This window comes from Taudactylus pleione, unplaced genomic scaffold (genome assembly GCF_031769625.1).
Source record: "Taudactylus pleione unplaced genomic scaffold, aTauple2 ptg001023l, whole genome shotgun sequence".
NCBI lineage: Eukaryota > Metazoa > Chordata > Amphibia > Anura > Myobatrachidae > Taudactylus > Taudactylus pleione.
Window position 1 is genome coordinate 949,383 of NW_028285424.1, and position 24,301 is coordinate 973,683.

Below are 24,301 nucleotides of genomic sequence, written 5' to 3' on the forward strand. Positions count from 1 at the left end.
TCAGAAGCAGCACTTACCATCCATTGGTGAATCAGCCCTCATTAGTGTCCCTCCCCGGTACCACGCTCTGCACCTCCTGGTATATAGTGTCCCTCCCCCGGTACCACGCTCTGCACCGCTCTGTAGTGTTCTGCACCTCCTGGTTTATAGTGTCCCTCCCCCGGTACCACGCTCTGCACCGCTCTGTAGTGTTCTGCACCTCCTGGTTTATAGTGTCCCTCCCCGGTACCACGCTCTGCACCTCCTGGTATATAGTGTCCCTCCCCCGGTACAACGCTCTGCACCACTCTGTAGTGCTCTGCACCTCCTGGTATATAGTGTCCCTCCCCCGGTACCACGCTCTGCACCGCTCTGTAGTGCTCTGCACCTCCTGGTATATAGTGTCCCTCCCCCGGTACCACGCTCTGCACCGCTCTGTAGTGTTCTGCACCTCCTGGTTTATAGTGTCCCTCCCCCGGTACCACGCTCTGCACCGCTCTGTAGTGTTCTGCACCTCCTGGTTTATAGTGTCCCTCCCCGGTACCACGCTCTGCACCTCCTGGTATATAGTGTCCCTCCCCCGGTACAACGCTCTGCACCACTCTGTAGTGCTCTGCACCTCCTGGTATATAGTGTCCCTCCCCCGGTACCACGCTCTGCACCGCTCTGTAGTGCTCTGCACCTCCTGATATATAGTGTCCCTCCCCCAGTACCACGCTCTGCACCGCTCTGTAGTGTTCTGCACCTCCTGATATATAGTGGTCCTCCCCCGGTACCACGCTCTGCACCGCTCTGTAGTGCTCTGCACCTCCTGGTATATAGTGTCCCTCCCCCGGTACCACGCTCTGCACCGCTCTGTAGTGCTCTGCACCTCCTGATATATAGTGTTCCTCCCCCGGTACCACGCTCTGCACCGCTCTGTAGTGTTCTGCACCTCCTGGTATATAGTGTCCCTCCCCCAATACCACGCTCTGCACCGCTCTGTAGTGTTCTGCACCTCCTGGCATATAGTGTCCCTCCCCCGGTACCACGCTCTGCACCGCTCTGTAGTGTTCTGCACCTCCTGGTATATAGTGTCCATCCCCCGGTACCACGCTCTCCACCGCTCTGTAGTGTACTGCACCTCCTGGTATATAGTGTCCCTCCCCCGGTACCACGCTCTGCACCGCTCTGTAGTGTTCTGCACCTCCTGGTATATAGTGTCCCTCCCCCGGTGCCACGCTCTGCACCGCTCTGTAGTGTTCTGCACCTCCTGGTATATAGTGTCCCTCCCCCGGTGCCACGCTCTGTGCAGCGCTCTGTAGTGTTCTGCTCCTCCTGGTATATAGTGTCCCTCCCCGGTACCACGCTCTGCACCGCTCTGTAGTGTTCTGCACCTCCTGGTATATAGTGTCCCTCCCCGGTACCACACTCTACACCGCTCTGTAGTGTACTGCACCTCCTGGTATATAGTGTCCCTCCCCCGGTACCACGCTCTGCACCGCTCTGTAGTGTTCTGCACCTCCTGGTATACAGTGTCCCTCCCCCGGTACCACGCTCTGCACCGCTCTGTAGTGTTCTGCACCTCCTGGTTTATAGTGTCCCTCCCCGGTACCACGCTCTGCACCTCCTGGTATATAGTGTCCCTCCCCCGGTACAATGCTCTGCACCACTCTGTAGTGCTCTGCACCTCCTGGTATATAGTGTCCCTCCCCCGGTACCACGCTCTGCACCGCTCTGTAGTGCTCTGCACCTCCTGATATATAGTGTCCCTCCCCCGGTACCACGCTCTGCACCGCTCTGTAGTGTTCTGCACCTCCTGATATATAGTGGTCCTCCCCCGGTACCACGCTCTGCACCGCTCTGCACCTCCTGGTATATAGTGTCCCTCCCCCGGTACCACGCTCTGCACCGCTCTGTAGTGCTCTGCACCTCCTGATATATAGTGTTCCTCCCCCGGTACCACGCTCTGCACCGCTCTGTAGTGTTCTGCACCTCCTGGTATATAGTGTCCCTCCCCCAATACCAAGCTCTGCACCGCTCTGTAGTGTTCTGCACCTCCTGGCATATAGTGTCCCTCCCCCGGTACCACGCTCTGCACCGCTCTGTAGTGTTCTGCACCGCTCTGTAGTGTTCTGCACCTCCTGGTATATAGTGTCCCTCCCCCGGTACCACGCTCTGCACCGCTCTGTAGTGTTCTGCACCTCCTGGTATATAGTGTCCCTCCCCGGTACCACACTCTGCACCGCTCTGTAGTGTTCTGCGCCTCCTGGTATATAGTGTCCCTCCCCCGGTACCACGCTCTCCACCGCTCTGTAGTGTACTGCACCTCCTGGTATATAGTGTCCCTCCCCCGGTACCACGCTCTCCACCGCTCTGTAGTGTACTGCACCTCCTGGTATATAGTGTCCCTCCCCCGGTACCACGCTCTCCACCGCTCTGTAGTGTACTGCACCTCCTGGTATATAGTGTCCCTCCCCCGGTACCACGCTCTGCACCGCTCTGTAGTGTTCTGCACCTCCTGGTATATAGTGTCCCTCCCCCGGTACCACGCTCTGCACCGCTCTGTAGTGTTCTGCACCTCCTGGTATATAGTGTCCCTCAACCGGTACCACGCTCTGCAGCGCTCTGTAGTGTTCTGCACCTCCTGGTATATAGTGTCCCTCCCCGGTACCACGCTCTGCACCGCTCTGTAGTGTTCTGCACCTCCTGGTATATAGTGTCCCTCCCCCGGTACCACGCTCTGCACCGCTCTGTAGTGTTCTGCACCTCCTGGTATATAGTGTCCCTCCCCCGGGTGACATAATATAAGCACAGTCCTGTCCTCACCACATAACTGACCCTAAGGGTGACATAATATAAGCACAGCCCTGTCCCCACCACATAACTGACCCTAAGGGTGACATAATATAAGCACAGCCCTGTCCTCACCACATAACTCACCCTAAGGGTGACAGGAGTACTGTGCTGTGCATTGTGCCAGGACACTAGAGCAGCACTGCCGCAGTTGTGAGTGTCTTTGGGAGTTGTCAATTACTCCCGAGTCCCAAAGCTAGGGCAGACAGGCAAGGACGCTAGGGGGGGCGATTGCTGGCCCTGTATATGTCTGATGTATTACATACACTGCACTATGTATGGCTGGTCCTGTATATGTCTGATGTATTACATACACTGCACTATGTATGACTGGTCCTTATATGATCTGATGTATTACATACACTGCACTATGTATGGCTGGTCCTGTATATGTTTTATGTATTACATACACTGCACTATGTATGGCTGCTCCTGTATGTGTTTGATGTATTACATACACTGCACTATGTATGGCTGGCCCTGTATAGGTCTGATGTATTACATACACTGCACTATGTATGGCTGGTCCTGTATAGGTCTGATGTATTACATACCCTGCACTATGTATGGCTGGCCCTGTATATTTCTGATGTATTACATACACTGCACTATGTATGGCTGGTCCTGTATATGTCTGATGTATTACATACACTGCACTATGTATGGCTGGTCCTGTATATGTCTGATGTATTACATACACTGCACTATGTATGGCTGGTCCTGTATATGTCTGATGTATTACATACACTGCACTATGTATGGCTGGTCCTGTATATGTCTGATGTATTACATACACTGCACTATGTATGGCTGGTCCTGTATATGTCTGATGTATTACATACACTGCACTATGTATGGCTGCTCCTGTATATGTTTGATGTATTACATACACTGCACTATGTATGGCTAGTCCTGTATATGTCTGATGTATTACATACACTGCACTATGTATGGCTGCTCCTGTATATGTCTGATGTATTACATACACTGCACTATGTATGGCTGCTCCTGTATATGTTTGATGTATTACATACACTGCACTATGTATGGCTGGTCCTGTGTATGTCTGATGTATTACATACACTGCACTATGTATGGCTGCTCCTGTATATGTCTGATGTATTACATACACTGCACTATGTATGGCTGGTCCTGTGTATGTCTGATGTATTAAAGATGTTGCACTTTCTATGAGGCTTGTTAAGTGCTAATCATGGGATGACTACAAGCATTTGGAGCCCCCCGATAGCAATCCTGCGTTTTCCCCTGATATGGGTCATTGTACTCTATAAAGCTCTAACATTGTGACTATAGGGCCTGGTTCAGAGCCGCTCGTAAGCGGCCGCTCGTTCGTTCCGAGCGATGTTTGCCCAACTGCGCATGCGTACGGATCGTTATACGCATGCGCTAACCAGTCAGTGCGGCCGAAATTCATGTGCTCGCAAAATAGCGAATGCCTGCTAATTTGATTGACAGAAAGAGGCGTATGTGGGTGGTAACGGGGGAAGGTGCTTGAAAACGGGGAGTGGAGATCAGAACGCAGGCGGTCAAAGGTCAAAACAGGCGTTTTATGGGTGTGCATAATTAAAACAGCAGCGTCATTGACCACGTCACTGGGTTATTTTATAGCCAGAACTGCTCGCAAGATTGTGGTAGCAAAAACCAACCCCAAGAATAGCGAGCAGTTCATACCCTGGTCGATGTACTCGATTAATCTAATAAATAGCGGACATGACGTAGGATGCGAGCGGCCAGGGGGCGTATTTTTTCAAAAAACGACCGCAAGTTTTGTTCGCTCGTTCAGACATAGAGGCGTGAACAGACCGCAAACAGCGAACGGTTCATTTAAATAGTCACCCCTTGTTTTAGAACGAACGACCGCAAATAGCGAGTGGCTCTGAATGAGGGCCATAGTCCTGATTCCATCTACTGAGCAAGTACAAACCAAAAACATGCACAAAACGCTTCTGGCAGGGATATGATGAATAAGCAGGAGCAGCACATTGTGACTCGGGTGTAATCGGTTGTGTTAGGAAAGGCTGGTATTCGGCTTCGCTGTGCCTCCTCTCGGTACACTGACCGGTTTGTGTCACTATTCTGCTCTGCCTATAACTGGGCTCTGCATGTCGCTTCCTGCGAGTGCTGCACTCTATCCTCTGTAATAACCCGCAGAGCAATGAGCTGTGCAGAGCACAATGACATCTCTGCACTATGTGGGAGTGTTACAAATAACATGACAACAACAAATACATTAGCAGCCTCACACCCAGTCACTATGCCAGTGGCCTGCCGTAACATGGGATGCCGTTGCCTAGATACCCCGAGCTTCCATGCTGTCATGTGTGCAAACACATGGGCTATATTTATGCAGGTACATTTTGTTTAAGCTGTTCTCAATTCAGATACTATTCTACATAGAAAACAACCCCAGCTAAACTATATGTAACAAGCTTAGAGAAATGGGGGAATAGACTGTATTATACAGTTAGATGTAGAGGGATAGTGCGTGTATGCCAATTGTCTCTGTACTGCTACCTCTTGCACTTGTGAATGTTTGATCACTCGGGCCTGATTCTGAATCGGATGCAGCGGCGATGTTGGACGCAGTGGAGCGATGTTTTTCATCTGCGTATGTGTCTGAGTCGCAGAACAAATGTAGACGCAGAAATAAGGAAGCAGAAACGTGCGGGGCGTTCCTGGACGGTGACTGGGAGGCAGCAGGGGGGTGGCTTATGGGAATGGCGTGGGCGAGCCGCTGAAGGCAGTGGTGTACAGAGAGACATATAGCCGCTCACAATGGAGGCTATACACAGACGCACTGTACAGCAGAGCAGCATCTATGGACACTGTATGTGGGCGCCTCAGTTCTTGCACATTCGGACGCACGGTTGTGCACCAGGGAAACGCTTTATAGCGACATTAGCTTACAGTCACAGACGTGACAGCGGCAAATGATGTTGCATTCAACTCAGAATCTGGTCTTTATTGTTTATTTTCATCTACAATGTAATGGAAGAAACCGAGGGGCCTGAACGGCGCTCACAACAGCGATTATGCTAATGCTTGCAAAAGTGCAACCATCATAGAGATGCCGAACACAGAAAAAAGGGATTTGCCCTCCAGCACACTGTAGCCAAAACAATACTTAAATCCTACTTGATAATAGAGATTCAGAGGTATTAGTTACATACATTTGCAAACATATGAATAAGCGCCAGGCCTCGTCAAGGCTCCTCTATACTGGCGTCCCTAACATTAAGGGGTTCATGTCTGAGAAGCAAGGCACCCCAAAAAATTCCAGCTAAGGACCATCCCCAGGGCATCACACGAAAAGGGGAAAAAAGGTGATTGTGAAGTGTAAAGGATAGATGTGTAAGGATAAATCAATAAGTGTTAATGAAATGAGAAAGAATTAAAATGACATAAATAATATACAAACAATCAGAGAAGTGAAAAAATATTCTATGTGAATTAAGTGGTGATAACCCCTTAATGTTAGGGACGCCAGTATGGAGGAGCCTTGACGAGGCCTGGCGCTTACTCATATGTTTGCAAATGTATGTAACTAATACCTCTGAATCTCTATTATCAAGTAGGATTTAAGCATTGTTTTGGCTACAGTGTGCTGGAGGGCAAATCCCCTTTTTTCTGTGTTCAGTATAAACCCCGCCCTTTACAAGCACCTGTGGTATGCCAATTACCTGATTGAGCAACTACCACATTTTTGGTTTGCATCATAGAGATGCCCCCTGCTGCCTTCTTACATCCAACCACTATCGCTCTCCTGTGTAAACATCGGTACCATCGACGCACATCGGCCACTTCCGCAAGCAACGGCGTTCACACAGACAGGCACGCCAGCGTTATTCCTACCACTCCCCCGTCACCACCTCCAAACGCTGACGGCCTGTCACTCGCTCTGCGATGGATTCCCCTGTGCGTCCGTAATGGCAGTACGATCGCAGCTTATATGCCTAAAAATCGTTTGATCCGCGTATGGCGTTGCATTTGCAAACGCTGCTGAATCAGGCCCTGTGTCCGTCTGTGAAGTAACAGACATGCTCCCCCTGGAGTAAGTGCAGCCGCTTTATCTGAATGTAAGAGACCCCCACTCATATGTGTAAGAATAACACTGACAGTTACCCTCATTACTCAGTTCTGTGATCCACAATTACTGCCTGGGAGCGGCCATGATGATGATGATGGATGGCAGAGATGAAGAGTAACCAGTGCTATGTATCAAGGGCTTGTTCTTCTGCCATATGTCTGATATCGGAACGTCTCCAGGGCAGGGAAACGCTGCTCATGCACCCAGTATAGCCGATACAATGTATCCTGAGCATGTGTCGTGCAGACAGACATAGAGCGGCGTGTGATGTAGTAGTGACATAGTTGTGCGAGAGGTAACTTGTGTCACTGTCTCTCTAGGAGGAGCACAAGCAGCTGAACAACATGTTGGGCTTTGAGGTCCGCTCCATGCTCTGCGTCCCAGTCATAAGCCGAGCGACATCGCAGGTGGTGGCCTTGGCCTGCGCCTTCAACAAACATGGAGGACAGTAAGTAAATGACAGCAACAGACTTGGCAGATTGATGGGCTCAGTTGTGTATTAAAGGAGGTTTCTCCCATCTACCTCTCCTGGATCCAAACTCCCACTAAGGGCCGTATGCAAGTAGAGGCGAAAAGCCGGGATCGGCGAAAAGCGCGTTGTTTTCACCTGTTTTCACGTACTTTCACAATGCGTGTTCCCGCTTTTTGCTGTATTCAGTTTCAAAACAGGCAAAAACGCGGACGCGCGAATGCCGCGACTAGCGAAAAAAACTTATTTTTGGGGGGAAATCAGTCTGCACCCCCAAAAAAGCGTAAGTGACCATGGTAATCAGTACAGAAGTGTATTAATAGCTGTAATAAAAGTATTTTGGGTTCCTACATTGAGTCAGATGGCTGTTATATGCACTTTTACGCTAGTGTGAGATAATGATATAAAACAATTTCTTTGGTGAGTAATAATTACTGTAGTGAAATTGGGGGTACATTTAAATGGGTACTAGTATAGTTTGGAGTTAATAAAGTGCATTTTAAGAAAACTTTAGAAAAAAAACTGCTGCAGACCCCTGCAATCCTAAAAACACTTGTCCCACCCATATAGCCCCCCAAACACCTGCCCCTTCCATACAGCCCCCCAAACATCTGTCCTATCATACACCCCCCCAAACATCTGTCCTATCATACAGCCCCCCAAACACCTGCCCCATCCATACAGCCCCCCAAAATACCCCACCCAATACCCATTTTCAAACACTTTTTACATTTTCACCCCAAAAATGACATGCTTTTTTTTAGGGGGTACTAAGATTTAAAAAAAAATAGTTTTGCCTAATTAGTCATTAGGGGGGGTGCCCAAAGGGTTCTGAACCAAGTCCCCACACTTTTAATAAAAAATAGGGATTTTGCACTTCTGTTCTACTGCCTTTGGGTGGAGAAACTTTTTTGCCTGATTTTGCCTGTGGAGATTTTGCTTAGGCGAAAACTTCCTGGAATCGAATAGGGTGATACTTCGGAAACAGGCGAAAACCGCGCATTGGCGAAAACTTTTCGCCAATCGCGGCTTTTCGCCTCTAATTGAATACGGCCTAAGCTGTAGAGCGTGGGAGGTGCTGTCACCCGGCTGTGCATAGAGCTGATCATGGCCTGGGGGGGGGGGAACTGTCCTACTGATAACCCGCCATGAGGCCTGAATGCCAACGTCCACCATGGATAATAGTCACCGTAGTTTATCTTTCCTGAGAAGCTGTGAAGAGAAAAACACAATGATACATTATTAGGAGAAGGTAATAAGTAATGTGCGGTGCACTTATTGTACCGCATAGGGGCCTATTCATCATGTAAAAAATAATATTTTCACATACTTTTGTAAAAAATAAGGGGTCTATGTACTAAGCCTTGGATGGAGATGAAGTACCAGCCAATCAGCTCCTAACTGTCATTTTTCAAACATAGCCTGTGACATGGCAGTTAGGAGCTGATTGGCTGGTACTTTATCTCCACTCACTTAATCTCCATCCAAGGCTTAGTACATAGAACCCTATTCATCAAGTTCTGAAAAGGCATTTTATTGGGAGCTTGATGGTGTTACTGAGATGGCCACACTCACTGGCCGAAGACACCAACAGAAGAGGTGAGATGTGATGAAGTGAGGGGGCCATCGGACTCACGCGGGGGGTGGGGACCGCAGGAGTGAGGAGGTGAGCCAGCAGGGGAATAGGGGGGGGAGCCATGCAGCAGTGAGGAAATCCTTGTGGATACCTCAGCTGCATGGGGAAAGGTATCACTCGTCCGAAAGCTGAGTCTGCAAAAAGAGCAGCTTTTTCGGAAGTGATACTTTTGTTAGGGAGGCATGATGAATGAGGCATGATGATTGAGGCATGATGATTGAGGCATGATGATTGAGGCATGATGAATGAGGCATGATGATTGAGGCATGATGATTGAGGCATGATGAATGAGGCATGATGAATGAGGCATGATGATTGAGGCATGATGAATGAGGCATGATGATTGAGGCATGATGATTGAGGCATGATGATTGAGGCATGATGAATGAGGCATGATGATTGAGGCATGATGAATGAGGCATGATGATTGAGGCATGATGATTGAGGCATGATGAATGCCTCCAAGACATCTTTTAAACTCGCGGCGAGTTTAAAACATAATTATCACTAGTGATATTATGTCATGATGAATAGGCCCCTAGGGCTCTCTTCAGCACCAGTGACTATGTTGGGCAGAATATTATCGGGCAACATTGTCACGATATTTAATTAATTGTTAAAAGTTATGGCATGTTTTGAGCAGGGACAGCGATTGCGGTAACACGCTGTCCCTGCATTGTCTGGCCTGCCAAGAGCCGCGTCGAGCCCTGGTAAAAAAGGGGCGTGGCCTAATAGCAGGAGGCGTGGCCACATCCCCTTAGGTTTAAAAAAAAAGTTTTGCAGCGCAACAAAGGGGGGCGCAGTGAGCTCCCTCAGCCTGGTGCAATCAGCCTGATCGCTCCCCCCACAGGCATAGGAGACTGCTGTGGTTCTTAGCACCCGCAAGCAGTCTCCCAGTGCAGCCCAGCACACAGCAGCGTGTGCTGGGCTGCTGTGATGCAATAGTGGGGGAGGGGGGGCGGTGGGTAATTAGTATCCATCCCCCCCCCCTCTCGACGCCCCTGGGCATTGTTATCAGTTGGAAAAGCAATGCCTCCTGTTTCTGCTTCTGTGCATACGCTCGGGAACAGTCTCCGTCCCTGCTTTGTGACCGCAGACTGGTAAGTGCATCTTCAAATTGATTGACATGTGTACACAGGCTTTATATTAGTCTGTATACATGTAAATTTATGTGCGTTTATATTTAAAATGCATATATACATTTTAAATATAATAGCACATAAATATAAATGTATACAGACTAATATAAAAAGCCTGTGTACATATGTCAGTCTATTTAGGCAGGTATAACATGCTGTAATTGGACGTACCTGGCGGCGATTACCGGGAAGCAGGCACGGAGACTGGGCGGAGTTAATTTAACACTTTTTTTCTTTACTGAATAACAAAATGCATCAATGGCTGATCCCTACAGTGCGTTACTCTGCCGGATGGGAATTAGTGGAGAAGATAATTGCGTTATCTTCTCCATTATACCATTGCTGAATAAGGGATTTACATAAAAAATCCGGAAATCATAGTTTCTGCATTAAAATCATTGCTGAATATGGATAGACCCCCATAACCCGATGCCCTCCGTGCTCAGGGTGTCACTGGTTCCCATCTAGCTGGCGGTGTCTGGATCAGAGCATCACGCAGGCGTTATTCCTCGCCTCTGTCAGACGCTGTTAGTTTGCAGAGCAGAGAGAGGTGATCACCTCTCAGCACATAGCAGCACTTCCGGGATCTTTCACAGCGTCAGATCTCACCCAGCCATAATCAGGCGCAGACGTCTCGCACATTATCACTGGAGGCCTCGCAGGATACGGTATTGTATCCTGACATGCCGGCGAGTACAGATCTGGGCATGTGTGTCATTAAACAATGGATGGTGTTACAGTGTACTGTCCCCCAACATGTCAGGGTGACGTCTTTAATCACATTTGTCTTCACCTGAAATTCAAAGAAATAAGTAATAAAAATCTTCCGTCTGGCGCCGCACAGCGCTCAGCTCTTGAATCTGTAAGACGCAAAGTTAGACGTTATAAAACCAACTTCTGGTGCAGGGGAATTTTACATGCGATGTCAGGGGATGGAGGACGTTATTCTATATCAGGGGTGGCCAACCAGTCAAAGGCAAAGAGCCCCAAAATATCTATAGACATGTCAAAGAGCCGAGACCATGCGCACGCCAAAGGCGCACGTGCAAAAAGGGGCGTGACCAGCTAGGCCACGCCACTGGTATGATGTTTGTAGGAGCATGTAAATGCGCATGCACACAATCACAGTGGAGGTAACTATTAAAGGGAAATAAAAAGCCAGAACAATATAAAAAACATTGAAAAAACAGATCCACATAATATACACTAAAACAACCTAGATCCACATAAAATACACTGAAAAGCCAAACTCACATAATATATACTGAAAAAGCCACAGCCACAAAAAATACATTGAAAAACAAAAAAACAGATTCACATAATACTATCCATCTCCCCCTGCTGTCACTCCAGCCCCTCCGTGTGTCACTCCAGTCCCCCTCATGTGTCACTTCAGCAGCCTCTCATGTGTCACTTCAGCCCCCAATTTGTCACTCCAGCAGCCTCTCATGTGTCACAACAGCAGCCCCCCATGTGTCACTCCAGCAACCCCAATGTGTCACTCCAGCAACCCCCATGTGTCACTTCAGTCTCTCATGACACTCCAGCAGACCCTCATGTGCCACTCTAGCCCCCACCCTCTCTGCCCACGCCAATTCAGTCCAGCTACCGTCCCCCACACACCCTCCAACTCCACAGGCCACTCCAGCCCCCCCACACGTTACAAATACAATGAAAAAAACAAATAAAAAAAACTCCACCATTCTTGCCATGTTGGACTATCTGTGTCACATACGTAGGCTCCGGCGTCTACGACCATGTCTTCCTTGGCTGCAGGTTCAGTGACAAGTTGAGCTCCAGATCCTGTTTGTGGCGTGATATCACCAGATCGCTCATACATGCCTCCAGAGTGGATTAAACTGCTGCAACAAAGGATGAGCCTCGTCTGAACTATCAGAGGAGGCAGTCAGTGTCAGCCAGGGGAGCCGCATGAGACCAACGGAAGAGCCGTATATGGCTCTTGAGCCACAGGTTGGCCACCGCTGTTCTATGTACTTTATAAAGCATCTGTAAGTCTTAATTTGATTACAGGGGAACATGCTGCACTGCTACTGTAGGTGTACATCATTAAATGGACCACGATCCTCCCTCTGCTAAGTATAATGGTCACTTCTCCATTCTAACATTCCCAGACCTCTCTTCTGGCACCGATACCATGAGCACCCGCTCCTATTACACATCCTTCTCTCCATTCTAACATTCCCAGACCTCTCTGCTGGCACCGATACCATGAGCACCCGCTCCTATTACACATCCTTCTCTCCATTCTAACATTCCCAGACCTCTCTGCTGGCACTGATACCATGAGCATCCACTCCTCCTACACATCCTTCTCTCCAGACCTCTCTGCTGGCACCGATACCATGAGCATCCACTCCTCCTACACATCCTTCTCTCCATTCTAACATTCCCAGACCTCTCTGCTGGCACCGATACCATGAGCACCCACTCCTCCTACACATCCTTCTCTCCATTCTAACATTCCCAGACCTCTCTGCTGGCACTGATACCATGAGCACCCACTCCTCCTACACATCCTTCTCTCCATTCTAACTTTCCCAGACCTCTCTGCTGGCACCGATACCATGAGCACCCACTCCTCCTACACATCCTTCTCTCCATTCTACCATTCCCAGACCTCTCTGCTGGCACCGATACCATGAGCATCCGCTCCTCCTACACATCCTTCTCTCCATTCTAACATTCCCAGACCTCTCTGCTGGCACCGATACCATGAGCACCCGCTCCTCCTACACATCTTTCTCTCCATTCTAAGATTCCCAGACCTCTCTGATGGCACCGATACCATGAGCACCCGCTCCTCCTACACATCCTTCTCTCCATTGTAACATTCCCAGACCTCTCTGCTGGCACCGATAACCACGAGCACCCACTCCTCCTACACATCCTTCTCTCCATTCTAACATTCCCAGACCTCTCTGCTGGCACCGATACCATGAGCACCCTCTCCTCCTACACATCCTTCTCTCCATTCTAACATTCCCAGACCTCTCTGCTGGCACCGATACCATGAGCACCCGCTCCTCCTACACATCTTTCTCTCCATTCTAAGATTCCCAGACCTCTCTGATGGCACCGATACCATGAGCACCCGCTCCTCCTACACATCCTTCTCTCCATTGTAACATTCCCAGACCTCTCTGCTGGCACCGATAACCACGAGCACCCACTCCTCCTACACATCCTTCTCTCCATTCTAACATTCCCAGACCTCTCTGCTGGCACCGATACCATGAGCACCCTCTCCTCCTACACATCCTTCTCTCCATTCTAACATTCCCAGACCTCTCTGCTGGCACCAATACCATGAGCAACCCGCTCCTCCTACACATCCTTCTCTCCATTCTAACATTCCCAGACCTCTCTGCTGGCACCGATACCATGAGCACCCTCTCCTCCTACACATCCTTCTCTCCATTCTACCATTCCCAGACCTCTCTGCTTGCACCGATACCATGAGCACCCACTTCTCCTATACATCCTTCTCTCCATTTTAACATTCCCAGACCTCTCTGCTGGCACCGATACCATGAGCACCCACTCCTCCTACACATCCTTCTCTCCATTCTAACATTCCCAGACCTCTCTGCTGGCACCGATACCATGAGCACCCACTCCTCCTACACATCCTTCTCTCCATTCTAACATTCCCAGACCTCTCTGCTGGCACCGATACCATGAGCACCCACTCCTCCTACACATCCTTCTCTCCATTCTACCATTCCCAGTTCTCTCCATTCTACCATTCCCAGACCTCTCTGCTGGCACCGATACCATGGGCACCCGCTCCTCCTACACATCCTTCTCTCCATTCTAACATTCCCAGACCTCTCTGCTGGCACCGGTACCATGAGCACCCACTCCTATTACACATCCTTCTCTCCATTCTAACATTCCTAGACCTCTCTGCTGGCACCGATACCATGAGCACCCGCTCCTCCTACACATCCTTCTCTCCATTCTAACATTCCCAGACCTCTCTGCTGGCACCAATACCATGAGCAACCCGCTCCTCCTACACATCCTTCTCTCCATTCTACCATTCCCAGACCTCTCTGCTGGCACCGATACCATGAGCACCCGCTCCTCCTACACATCCTTCTCTCCATTCTAACATTCCCAGACCGCTCTGCTGGCACCGATACCATGAGCACCCACTCCTCCTACACGTCCTTCTCTCCATTGCCTTCTCGCCACTGTTATCTCCTGGATCACTTCTGCCCCCTGCTCCTCTCTCCCTACCCCAAGGCTCCGTCCTCTGCTCGTCCTGCTCTACACATCTCCCTGATGAACCACATCCTTCCGGTCCCACCACCCCCTGTAAACACTGACACAACCAAATCTGTATATGCTCTCCTGCCTTTTCTCCTCCTTTCCTATCTCAGGTGTCCATCTGCCATCTCCTTATGGATGTCTCAGTGCTACTTAAATCTCAACATGTCCAACACTGATCTCATCTTCTTCCCTCCTTCAATGGACCTTCAGCATTGGCTACATTACACACTTCTGGTTCCCCTACAAAGCTCTACACCTCCAGCCTCATTTCTACATGCACTCCCTCCTGGCTACTTCACTCTGTCAACGACCGCACCCCCCCCCAGTCACCTTTACCACGCCATTTATATATATATATATATATATATAAATTTGTGAACTTGATTATAACTGTCCTGTGTGGTCACTTGTCATGTTGCTGGATGTTCTGTTCCTGTATACGGTGGTGCAGAACATGATGATACTGATAATACTACGCTACAATGTGATGAATCTGGGTACCGTGAATTGCAGGAAGTCCCTAAAACTTTTAGAGACAGGGTCTATTTACTAAGCCTTGGATGGAGATAAAGCCCCTAACTGCCATGTCACAGGCTGTGTTTGAAAAATGACAGTTAGGAGCTGATTGGTTGGGACTTTCTCTCCGTCCAAGGCTTAGTACAGAGGCCCTGATTCAGAGCCGGACACTCTGACAGAACGCTCACTCTGAATCAGGGCCGTCCTTCTCTTTTTTTAGAGCGGCCTCCTGGCCGCTCGCACAGCTGTGGATGGCCACCCACAGCTATAGCGAGCGGCCATGGTGATGGTCGCGATGGTCAAGACCATCGTGACCATCGGGCTTGCAACGAGACCCTTGTGGTAGAGTCTCGTTGCCGCAAGCCCTGGAGTGCTTTCGGCTTTATCAGAGCCAAAAGCCTTCCCACTGATATCAGTGGGGCCGGCACCAGACGGTAGGCGTTCCCATGGGAACGCCTCCGTCTGGGCAGCCACGCCCCCGGCACGCCCACCAAAGGGGGCGTGCTGTCACTCACCATCGACAGCACTCCCCCCTTATAGCGAGACCTCGCGGGTCTCGCGCATGTGCACGATGGTGCCGGCTCCCTCCCACACTGGGCCAACATCGACCCGCTTGCGAGCACTCAGCGCTTGCGAGCGGGTCTGAAACAGGCCCATAGACCCCAGTGCATCTCTTCTGGGCTAAGTGAATCTTCCCAGCTAAGTAACCTCTAAAGTTGCTGGATCTCAGAGGAAGAGACATTCTCTAATTGTACAGTAAATGACCTGTCTGTAGTTTGCATGTGGTACCTCCTCTCCATCTGTACGTCTGCTCTGGAAAGTCAATTAATGGACGTAACATATCGGCTGCTGCAGAAGCAGCAGATGTTTGCATTGACCTGTTGGTGCCACGAATGTTGCATCTCAGAGAGTGAGGAATTATGAGCCTTATATGTAGTTTATGAACCAACTTTAACTTCCCCTCATACCCTGCTAGCTCGGTTTTCAGGGCGCACTCAGCAGACAGGATTTCTCTTTAATAAGCACCCCAACTGGAATCATGCAAAGGGACAACGTTTGGGGGGTGCTACCACAGGACCCCGCTTATAACGGTTCTGTTCCCAGCTGCCATGTGCTACTGCCGGTGTTATAATAGACGCATGCATTATACTTTGCCCGCTTTAAGGGGCCCATACACTAGGCGACTGCGCGATCCTGTGATATAAACGGAAATGCCGACCGCTGGATCCTGCAACAATCCATCACTAGTATATGTAGGCCATTACTTATGGCCCCCATACACCAACGACTGATTGCAGCGTTCCCGCGATCCAGAGATGCCAGGTTGCAGGATGGGTGAAATCCAACATATTGTTATATCAAAATATAGCCAACAAACTAATGTAACTGGCACTTATCAGGAAAATAATGAATAAATTAAATTAAATACACAGATGTCTGTAATTAATTAAATTGAAGCAGAAATTCTTAAACTATGGGATTTGTGAATACCCCAAAAAAAGACAGAACATGAATTATTCACAGACTGCGCTAATACGCCTTATTACTGCGTAGATCGCAGGATTCACATGCATCAAAAAACAGTCATGGCTCCAAACATATAAATATACACCCTTTTATTATAAAAATATATGTTTCAATTAATTAAAAAACAAACATTCAATTGTCAAATACTACTTGAATAAATAGTGCATTCAAGTATCTTGTGCAATCTAAATTGGGGTAATTGATGAGCACCTGATACTGAAAAAACAGTCCAGTTGATATATTAAATTAATGTCCAGAAAAAAAGAGAAGAAAAAATATATATATATGGAAATAATGTGTCAAGTGCAATTGGTCTGATCAGATGCCGCTGTAAATCAATGATACCTGGCCATAGCCTATTAGGCTGTACAGCGCTGCGGTGTTTGGAGGAGGACGGCATTCCCAGAGACTGTCGGCAGGTGCCAGATGCGGGTCGACGTTGCCTCAGCAATCGCTACTGTCTCCCTTGGCGGCTGTGCATCCCGCTATACTTGCCGGGTTAAAGCCAATTTAAAGTCACCTCACTTTCAGTCGCCGGGATTTCATACCTAACCCGTGATGATATTTGATGCAAGCTGCCAATTTGTTTCAGTCTGCGCAATCGACCGAGGGTGCAGAACGAATCTGGACGCAGAGAGGGGTAATTTCAGTGGGCATTTCTGGGTGGCAACGGGGGTGGTTAGCCAGATGCGAGTGTGTCGTGGTCAGCGACTACGCCTTTTTATGCTGTTGCACTCATTTTTGTGGCCATGTTAAGATGGACATTGCACCACTGGGATGGTGCAATGTTCGATGGTGCGAATGATGTGTGACTAATGGTACATCCTAATACGGAAAGTGGGTGTCTCTGTACAGTTCCCATCAGCTGTGGAATTAGCATAAAGACGCAGTCACGCTGGGTAAAAAGGCACAATCGCGGTTGTATTAGCGCCCATCTCTAAATTAGGCCCCATCATGTTTCTGATGAAAGGAGAAGACCATGGCTTACCTGGCTGCATCGCTGGTGAATGTTATATTATAACAGACTTGTCTGCGATCATCCAGCCGCTCTCTATTAGAGTGTCAGCACCAGTTTTGTTCTGGAGTTCTGGCTGCAGCTTCTACTCCCAAACCCAAGGTTCCCTCTCTCCCTGCCAGCAGCTGGAGCTTCTACTCCCAAACCCAAGGTTCCCTCTCTCCCTGCCAACAGCTGAAGCTTCTACTCCCAAACCCAAGGTTCCCTCTCTCCCTGCCAGCAGCTGGAGCTTCTACTCCCAAACCCAAGGTTCCCTCTCTCCCTGCCAACAGCTGAAGCTTCTACTCCCAAACCCAAGCTTCCCTCTCTCCCTGCCAGCAGCTGGAGCTTCTACTCCCAAACCCAAGGTTCCTGCTCTCCTTGCCAGCAGCTGAAGCTTCTACTCCCAAACCCAAGGTTCCCTTTCTCCCTGCCAGCAGCTGGAGCTACTACTCCCAAACCCAAGGTTCCCTCTCTCCCTGCCAGCAGCTGAAGCTTCTACTCCCAAACCCATGGTTCCCGCTCTCCCTGCCAGCAGCTGGAGCTTCTACTCCCAAATCCAAGGTTCCCGCTCTCCCTGCCAGCAGCTGGAGCTTCTACTCCCAAACCGAAGGTTCCCTCTCTCCCTGCCGGCAGCTGGAGCTTCTACTCCCAAACCCAAGGTCCCCTTCTCCCTGCCGGCAGCTGGAGCTTCTACTCCCAAACCCAAGGTTCCCTTTCTCCCTGCCAGCAGCTGGAGCTACTACTCCCAAACCCAAGGTTCCCTCTCTCCCTGCCAACAGCTGAAGCTTCTACTCCCAAACCCATGGTTCCCGCTCTCCCTGCCAGCAGCTGGAGCTTCTACTCCCAAATCCAAGGTTCCCGCTCTCCCTGCCAGCAGCTGGAGCTTCTACTCCCAAACCGAAGGTTCCCTCTCTCCCTGCCGGCAGCTGGAGCTTCTACTCCCAAACCCAAGGTCCCCTTCTCCCTGCCGGCAGCTGGAGCTTCTACTCCCAAACCCAAGGTTCCCTCTCTCCCTGCCGGCAGCTGAAGCTTCTACTCCCAAACCCAAGGTTCCCTCTCTCCCTGCCAGCAGCTGGAGCTTCTACTCCCAAACCCAAGGTTCCCTCTCTCCCTGCTAGCAGCTGGAGCTTCTACTCCCAAACCCAAGGTTCCCTCTCTCCCTGCCAGCAGCTGAAGCTTCTACTCCCAAACCCAAGCTTCCCTCTCTCCCTGCCAGCAGCTGGAGCTTCTACTCCCAAACCCAAGGTTCCCTCTCTCCCTGCCAACAGCTGAAGCTTCTACTCCCAAACCCAAGCTTCCCTCTCTCCCTGCCAGCAGCTGGAGCTTCTACTCCCAAACCCAAGGTTCCCTCTCTCCCTGCCAACAGCTGAAGCTTCTACTCCCAAACCCAAGCTTCCCTCTCTCCCTGCCAGCAGCTGGAGCTTCTACTCCCAAACCCAAGGTTCCTGCTCTCCTTGCCAGCAGCTGAAGCTTCTACTCCCAAACCCAAGGTTCCCTTTCTCCCTGCCAGCAGCTGGAGCTACTACTCCCAAACCCAAGGTTCCCTCTCTCCCTGCCAACAGCTGAAGCTTCTACTCCCAAACCCATGGTTCCCGCTCTCCCTGCCAGCAGCTGGAGCTTCTACTCCCAAATCCAAGGTTCCCGCTCTCCGTGCCAGCAGCTGGAGCTTCTACTCCCAAACCGAAGGTTCCCTCTCTCCCTGCCGGCAGCTGGAGCTTCTACTCCCAAACCCAAGGTCCCCTTCTCCCTGCCGGCAGCTGGAGCTTCTACTCCCAAACCCAAGGTTCCCTCTCTCCCTGCCGGCAGCTGAAGCTTCTACTCCCAAACCCAAGGTTCCCTCTCTCCCTGCCAGCAGCTGGAGCTTCTACTCCCAAACCCAAGGTTCCCTCTCTCCCTGCTAGCAGCTGGAGCTTCTACTCCCAAACCCAAGGTTCCCTCTCTCCCTGCCAGCAGCTGGAGCTTCTACTCCCAAACCCATGGTTCCCTCTCTCCCTGCCAGCAGCTGGAGCTTCTACTCCCAAACCCAAGGTTCCCTCTCTCCCTGCCAGCAGCTGAAGCTTTTACTCCCAAACCCAAGGTTCCCTCTCTCCCTGCCAGCAGCTGGAGCTTCTACTCCCAAACCCAAGGTTCCCTCTCTCCCTGCCAGCAGCTGGAGCTTCTACTCCCAAACCCAAGGTCCCCTCTCTCCCTGCCAGCAGCTGGAGCTTCTACTCCCAAACCCAAGGTCCCCTTCTCCCTGCCAGCAGCTTGAGCTTCTACTCCCAAACCCAAGGTTCCCTCTCTCCCTGCCAGCAGCTGGAGATTCTACTCCCAAACCCAAGGTTCCCTCTCTCCCTGCCAGCAGCTGGAGCTTCTACTCCCAAGCCCAAGGTTCCCTCTCTCCCTGCCAGCAGCTGAAGCTTTTACTCCCAAACCCAAGGTTCCCTCTCTCCCTGCCAGCAGCTGGAGCTTCTACTCCCAAACCCAAGGTTCCCTCTCTCCCTGCCAGCAGCTGAAGCTTTTACTCCCAAACCCAAGGTTCCCTCTCTCCCTGCCAGCAGCTGGAGCTTCTACTCCCAAACCCAAGGTTCCCTCTCTCCCTGCCAGCAGCTGGAGCTTCTACTCCCAAACCCAAGGTTCCCTCTCTCCCTGCCAGCAGCTGGAGCTTCTACTCCCAAACCCAAGGTCCCCTCTCTCCCTGCCAGCAGCTGGCGTTTCTACTCCCAAACCCAAGGTCCCCTTCTCCCTGCCAGCAGCTTGAGCTTCTACTCCCAAACCCAAGGTTCCCTCTCTCCCTACCAGCAGCTGGAGCTTCTACTCCCAAACCCAAGGTCCCCTTCTCCTTGCCAGCAGCTTGAGCTTCTACTCCCAAACCCAAGGTTCCCTCTCTCCCTGCCAGCAGCTGGAGCTTCTACTCCCAAACCCAAGGTCCCCTCTCTCCCTGCCAGCAGCTGGAGCTTCTAGTCCCAAACCCAAGGTCCCCTCTCTCCCTGCCAGCAGCTGGAACACTGTTGGGTTCTATAATATTTCCATGTTTAATCTATTGTTGAAGCTTTTCTGTTAGAAGCAAAGTGCCAATGTGTTGTTATTATGGGTCACCTTCTTCTCTAGGATGAGGCACTAGACCTCCTGACATGACTAATGCCTGTGCTTCTCTCCTCCCAGCTACACTGAGATAGATGAGTACAAGATCCAGCACTGCTTCTGCTACACGTCCACTGTCCTCACCAGCACCCTGGCCTTCCAAAAGGAGCAGAAATTAAAGTGCGAATGTCAGGTGAGCCCGTTTCTCCCCCCTGAGACCTGTACAGGTCCCACCGTCAGCGGAGTATCGCACAGGCGGATCTAGGGTTCTCGCCGCTTGTCCTGTGTGTTCCAACAATTCTACTCCTTCTTGGTGAGAACCAGAAGACAGAGCTTCACACCTGGGATAAGAGGGCGCTTTGTCCCTTCCTGCCTGTAGAGTAGACCTATAAATGTGTTCCAGCTATTTCTGCTGGTGTCAGTCTATGTTGTGTGAGTGACGCCATGATTAGTTGTACCGGCTGCTCTGACTCCCAATGACTAACTCATCTCATCTTCATGTAATCAGCCTAGTTCATAATATGCAAAATGCCTCTTCTGTGCCAGAGCATCTAATAGTAACCTGTGAGGGGCAGAGCCTTATACACTCACCGCAGCCTCACATGTCCTTACAGTTATGGTATTTGCACCACATGTACATTTAGGGCCTAGTGCCCAGTCCAAGAAAACGTATGGCCAAGCCTCCTCCTGTGCCCAGGAATAAATGCCCTGGCGTCTACCGCACGGATTACCACAGTGCCTTGGTAAGGTGGTGGCAGGTGGCCATAGATCTGGCAGGGCAGGGCATAGAGTTAGTGGTGGTAGTACCCGCATAGAAGCTTACAGACATCTGTATCTAGCAATCGCACGCCCTTTCTTTCAGTCCATGAGGTATTTTTACTAAAAGGTGATTTAAATCGATTTTGTGTTTCTGTGGCTAAATCACACATTTACTGACAGAGAATTTATGATTTGATTTATTAAGTGTTAGTAAATATGTGTGATTCAGCCCCAGAAACACAACATCGATTTATATCGATTAAAATTGACCTTTAGTAAATATACCCCCAAGACTCTAACAAAGTCAGACAGGGAGTTTACAAATCATCATTTATATTAATCTTTAAATGTCCATTGGTTCTGTATCCTTGAAGAGAGACTCTCGTATGCGCTTGAAGTCTCTATCTAGAATGAGACCCATCTTACACTCACTTATACCCCTTTTACACCGGAGCTAAAACCCGGGTTTTTGAAGGGTTAACCTGGGCAGCTCCCTGGTGTAAAAGGGCAGAGGGTTGGATCGCCAGGTCAAGTGACCCGGCAATCCAACCCAGGTAACTAGCAGGGTTTAACACGGGCGTAGCCCGTGAAACCCTGCTGTGAGAACAGCACACTCCAGGTCACGATGACTTGGAGTGCGCTGCTAGCCGGCCGATTGGTCCGGCTTCAGTGGCGCTTGGAGATGACGTCATCTCCAAGCGACCACTTTCACTCCGCAAAAGCCGGGTCTATGCAGACCCGACTGCGGTGTGAGCGGCGCTGACTCAGGAATATCCCGAGTCGGCGCCGGCAAAATTCCGGGTCTGATCCGGATAGGAACTTTGTTCCAACTCCGGGTCAGACCCAGAATTTAGGTGGAAAAGGGGTATAACTGGTATTTTTAGGGGGGTGCATGGGGGTGGTGTAGGTCAAGAAAAGTTGGAGTGTTGGCATGAAGGGTGGAAGCAATAGCTGTAACGCCCGTCTGGAGACATCTGCTGTGGGCGCTCGCCTCCTCGCTGTTGGTGAGGATCTTCAGCACAGAACTTTCTTCAATTAACAAACAAGCCTCCTGTCTACCCAAAAATGTGCTACCATCGCTCAGAGCCTTGGTTTATGGTGGCAATTTCCAGAGGTCAAAAGAGTGGTGTACCCCTAAAATGTGACCGGCTGATCTGGTGATGCAATAACAGGGTAACTCACACCTGTGATAATGCCATCCAGGTGTGGCCTTGTCAGCATGAGGGGGGGAGGGGAGAATTCCGCTAGCAATAAACAGCCTCACACTCCTGTTCTGTTTTTTGTTAGCTGGTGAACTACAAGCCCCATCAAGTCTTGTCATGCTTAGTCTTTGGGTGTGCTGGCATATGTGGTTCTACAAGTGCCAGCATGATTTGGCATCCAGGGCCTGCTGGGACCTGTAGTTCACCTGGAAAAAAAAAGGAAAGCACTGGAAAATAAACAGACACATTAAAAAAAAAAACATTTACTACAAATAAAAATATACCCCCTCGTCCTCTCCTGTATACCTCACCTGCATCCGGGGGTCCTTTTGTCACCTGCATGCGGGGGTCCTTTATCACCTGCAGGCTGGTAATCCAAAGAGTTAAAATACAGATCCATGGTTGACTAAAGGACTACAGGCCTAGAGCCAGTCACTAACCAGAGAGCCTTCATTCTGATTGGTCAGACAGTGGGAAAAGCCGCTCTGATTGGATAGAAGCAGCTGAAGCCCACAATGAAGTGTATAAATAATATGGGCTTTGGTCATAATCGATCCCACCCTGCGCAATGAGAGCTACAGTAGTGCGGGCAGCACTTTTTGGTAGTAAGAGGGGAACTCTCTCTTTTTTTTTTTTTTGTTGTTTAGCCATTCATCATCGTCAAGTTGGTGGTAATGACTGGCGTCTCCCTAGCTCATCATACGCACTAAATGCAAATTCCTCTTTTTGCTTATTAAAGAAAATACATATTTGTTTTTCAGCTACAGTATGGTGAGTTTTTAATGTACATTGCGCCCCTGCAGCTTCTAAAAATGTAAACCATGCTGCCTTGCGCTTCCGTCTGGGGGTACTCACAAATAATTTGGTGAAAAAAAACAAAACACATGAAATGTCCGAATAAGAAGCTGTCTCTGTGCTTCTCTCATCCGTCCGCACAATGGAGATGTATTATATGAAAATGAGCTTAAAATAAAATGATTACTATCCAGAGAAATCTTATAAAGCCGTTAATTACTGGGATTAGTCCGTCCGCGCAGCTGGAGGGATCCTCCTATTACCGGCATGGATCTGCGTAATGTGACATGTCACAGTGGGGAGATGCAGACTGCCGGGAGCCGGCATTAGCTGGAAGATAACATTCATATGACTGTAACCAGACCTCAGCGCAGCAGCTGACAACTCCGTACAGATGCTGTGTATCTGGGGAACGCTGGCGAGATCTTTGGCGCGTTAGAGGACGCACTTCCCTACTTCCTGGGGTACACCGTGATTACCTGAGACCGGGACAAGACAAAGAAGCACGGGGGAGTTTTACATTCCACAATGGACGCATTCGCCATGGGGACCCACGTTCCCTATTCTGAGGTCCGTGCTTGTCGTGTCCTGGAACGCATTTGTATTGTTGCCGCATAAATAGTGTGAAATCCGCCCCGGAAATTCAGCAGATGTGCGCTTTCTATAAACATTATTCCACTTCTGGTTGAAACATGCAGTGTTGCCCTGTCACAGCGCGCCCCTTTTATATTTTTAGAATGATTACTGTTTGTGTGTCTGATTTATAGAGATACAGAGTATTGCGACTCACCGACGATTCTGCAGACGTTCTCACCAACCAGGAACAACCCTAAAACACATACCTACGAAAAAAGTCCACATTTTGATTTGCGTGGTCCTACAGAGACGTGGTTTATGTCGACCTAGGGGTGTGGGTTGGGCAGATTGCGGGAGGGGCCTGTTTGTGTCCCGACTTCATATTTTGAGGGGAGTGACACCGA

General features: G+C 49.9%; 1 protein-coding gene across 4 annotated transcripts in view; it reads left to right on the top strand.

The window, feature by feature from the left end:
• Nucleotides 1-24,301, top strand: part of PDE2A (phosphodiesterase 2A) — a 794,043-nt gene that overhangs the window by 658,924 nt on the left and 110,818 nt on the right. For all 4 annotated transcript variants that reach the window (XM_088461174.1, XM_088461173.1, XM_088461172.1 and 1 more), the window contains 2 exons: nt 7,243-7,370; nt 20,647-20,758. In XM_088461174.1, the coding sequence (XP_088317300.1) occupies nt 7,243-7,370; nt 20,647-20,758 (240 nt within the window). The remainder of the gene's footprint in view (nt 1-7,242; nt 7,371-20,646; nt 20,759-24,301) is intronic.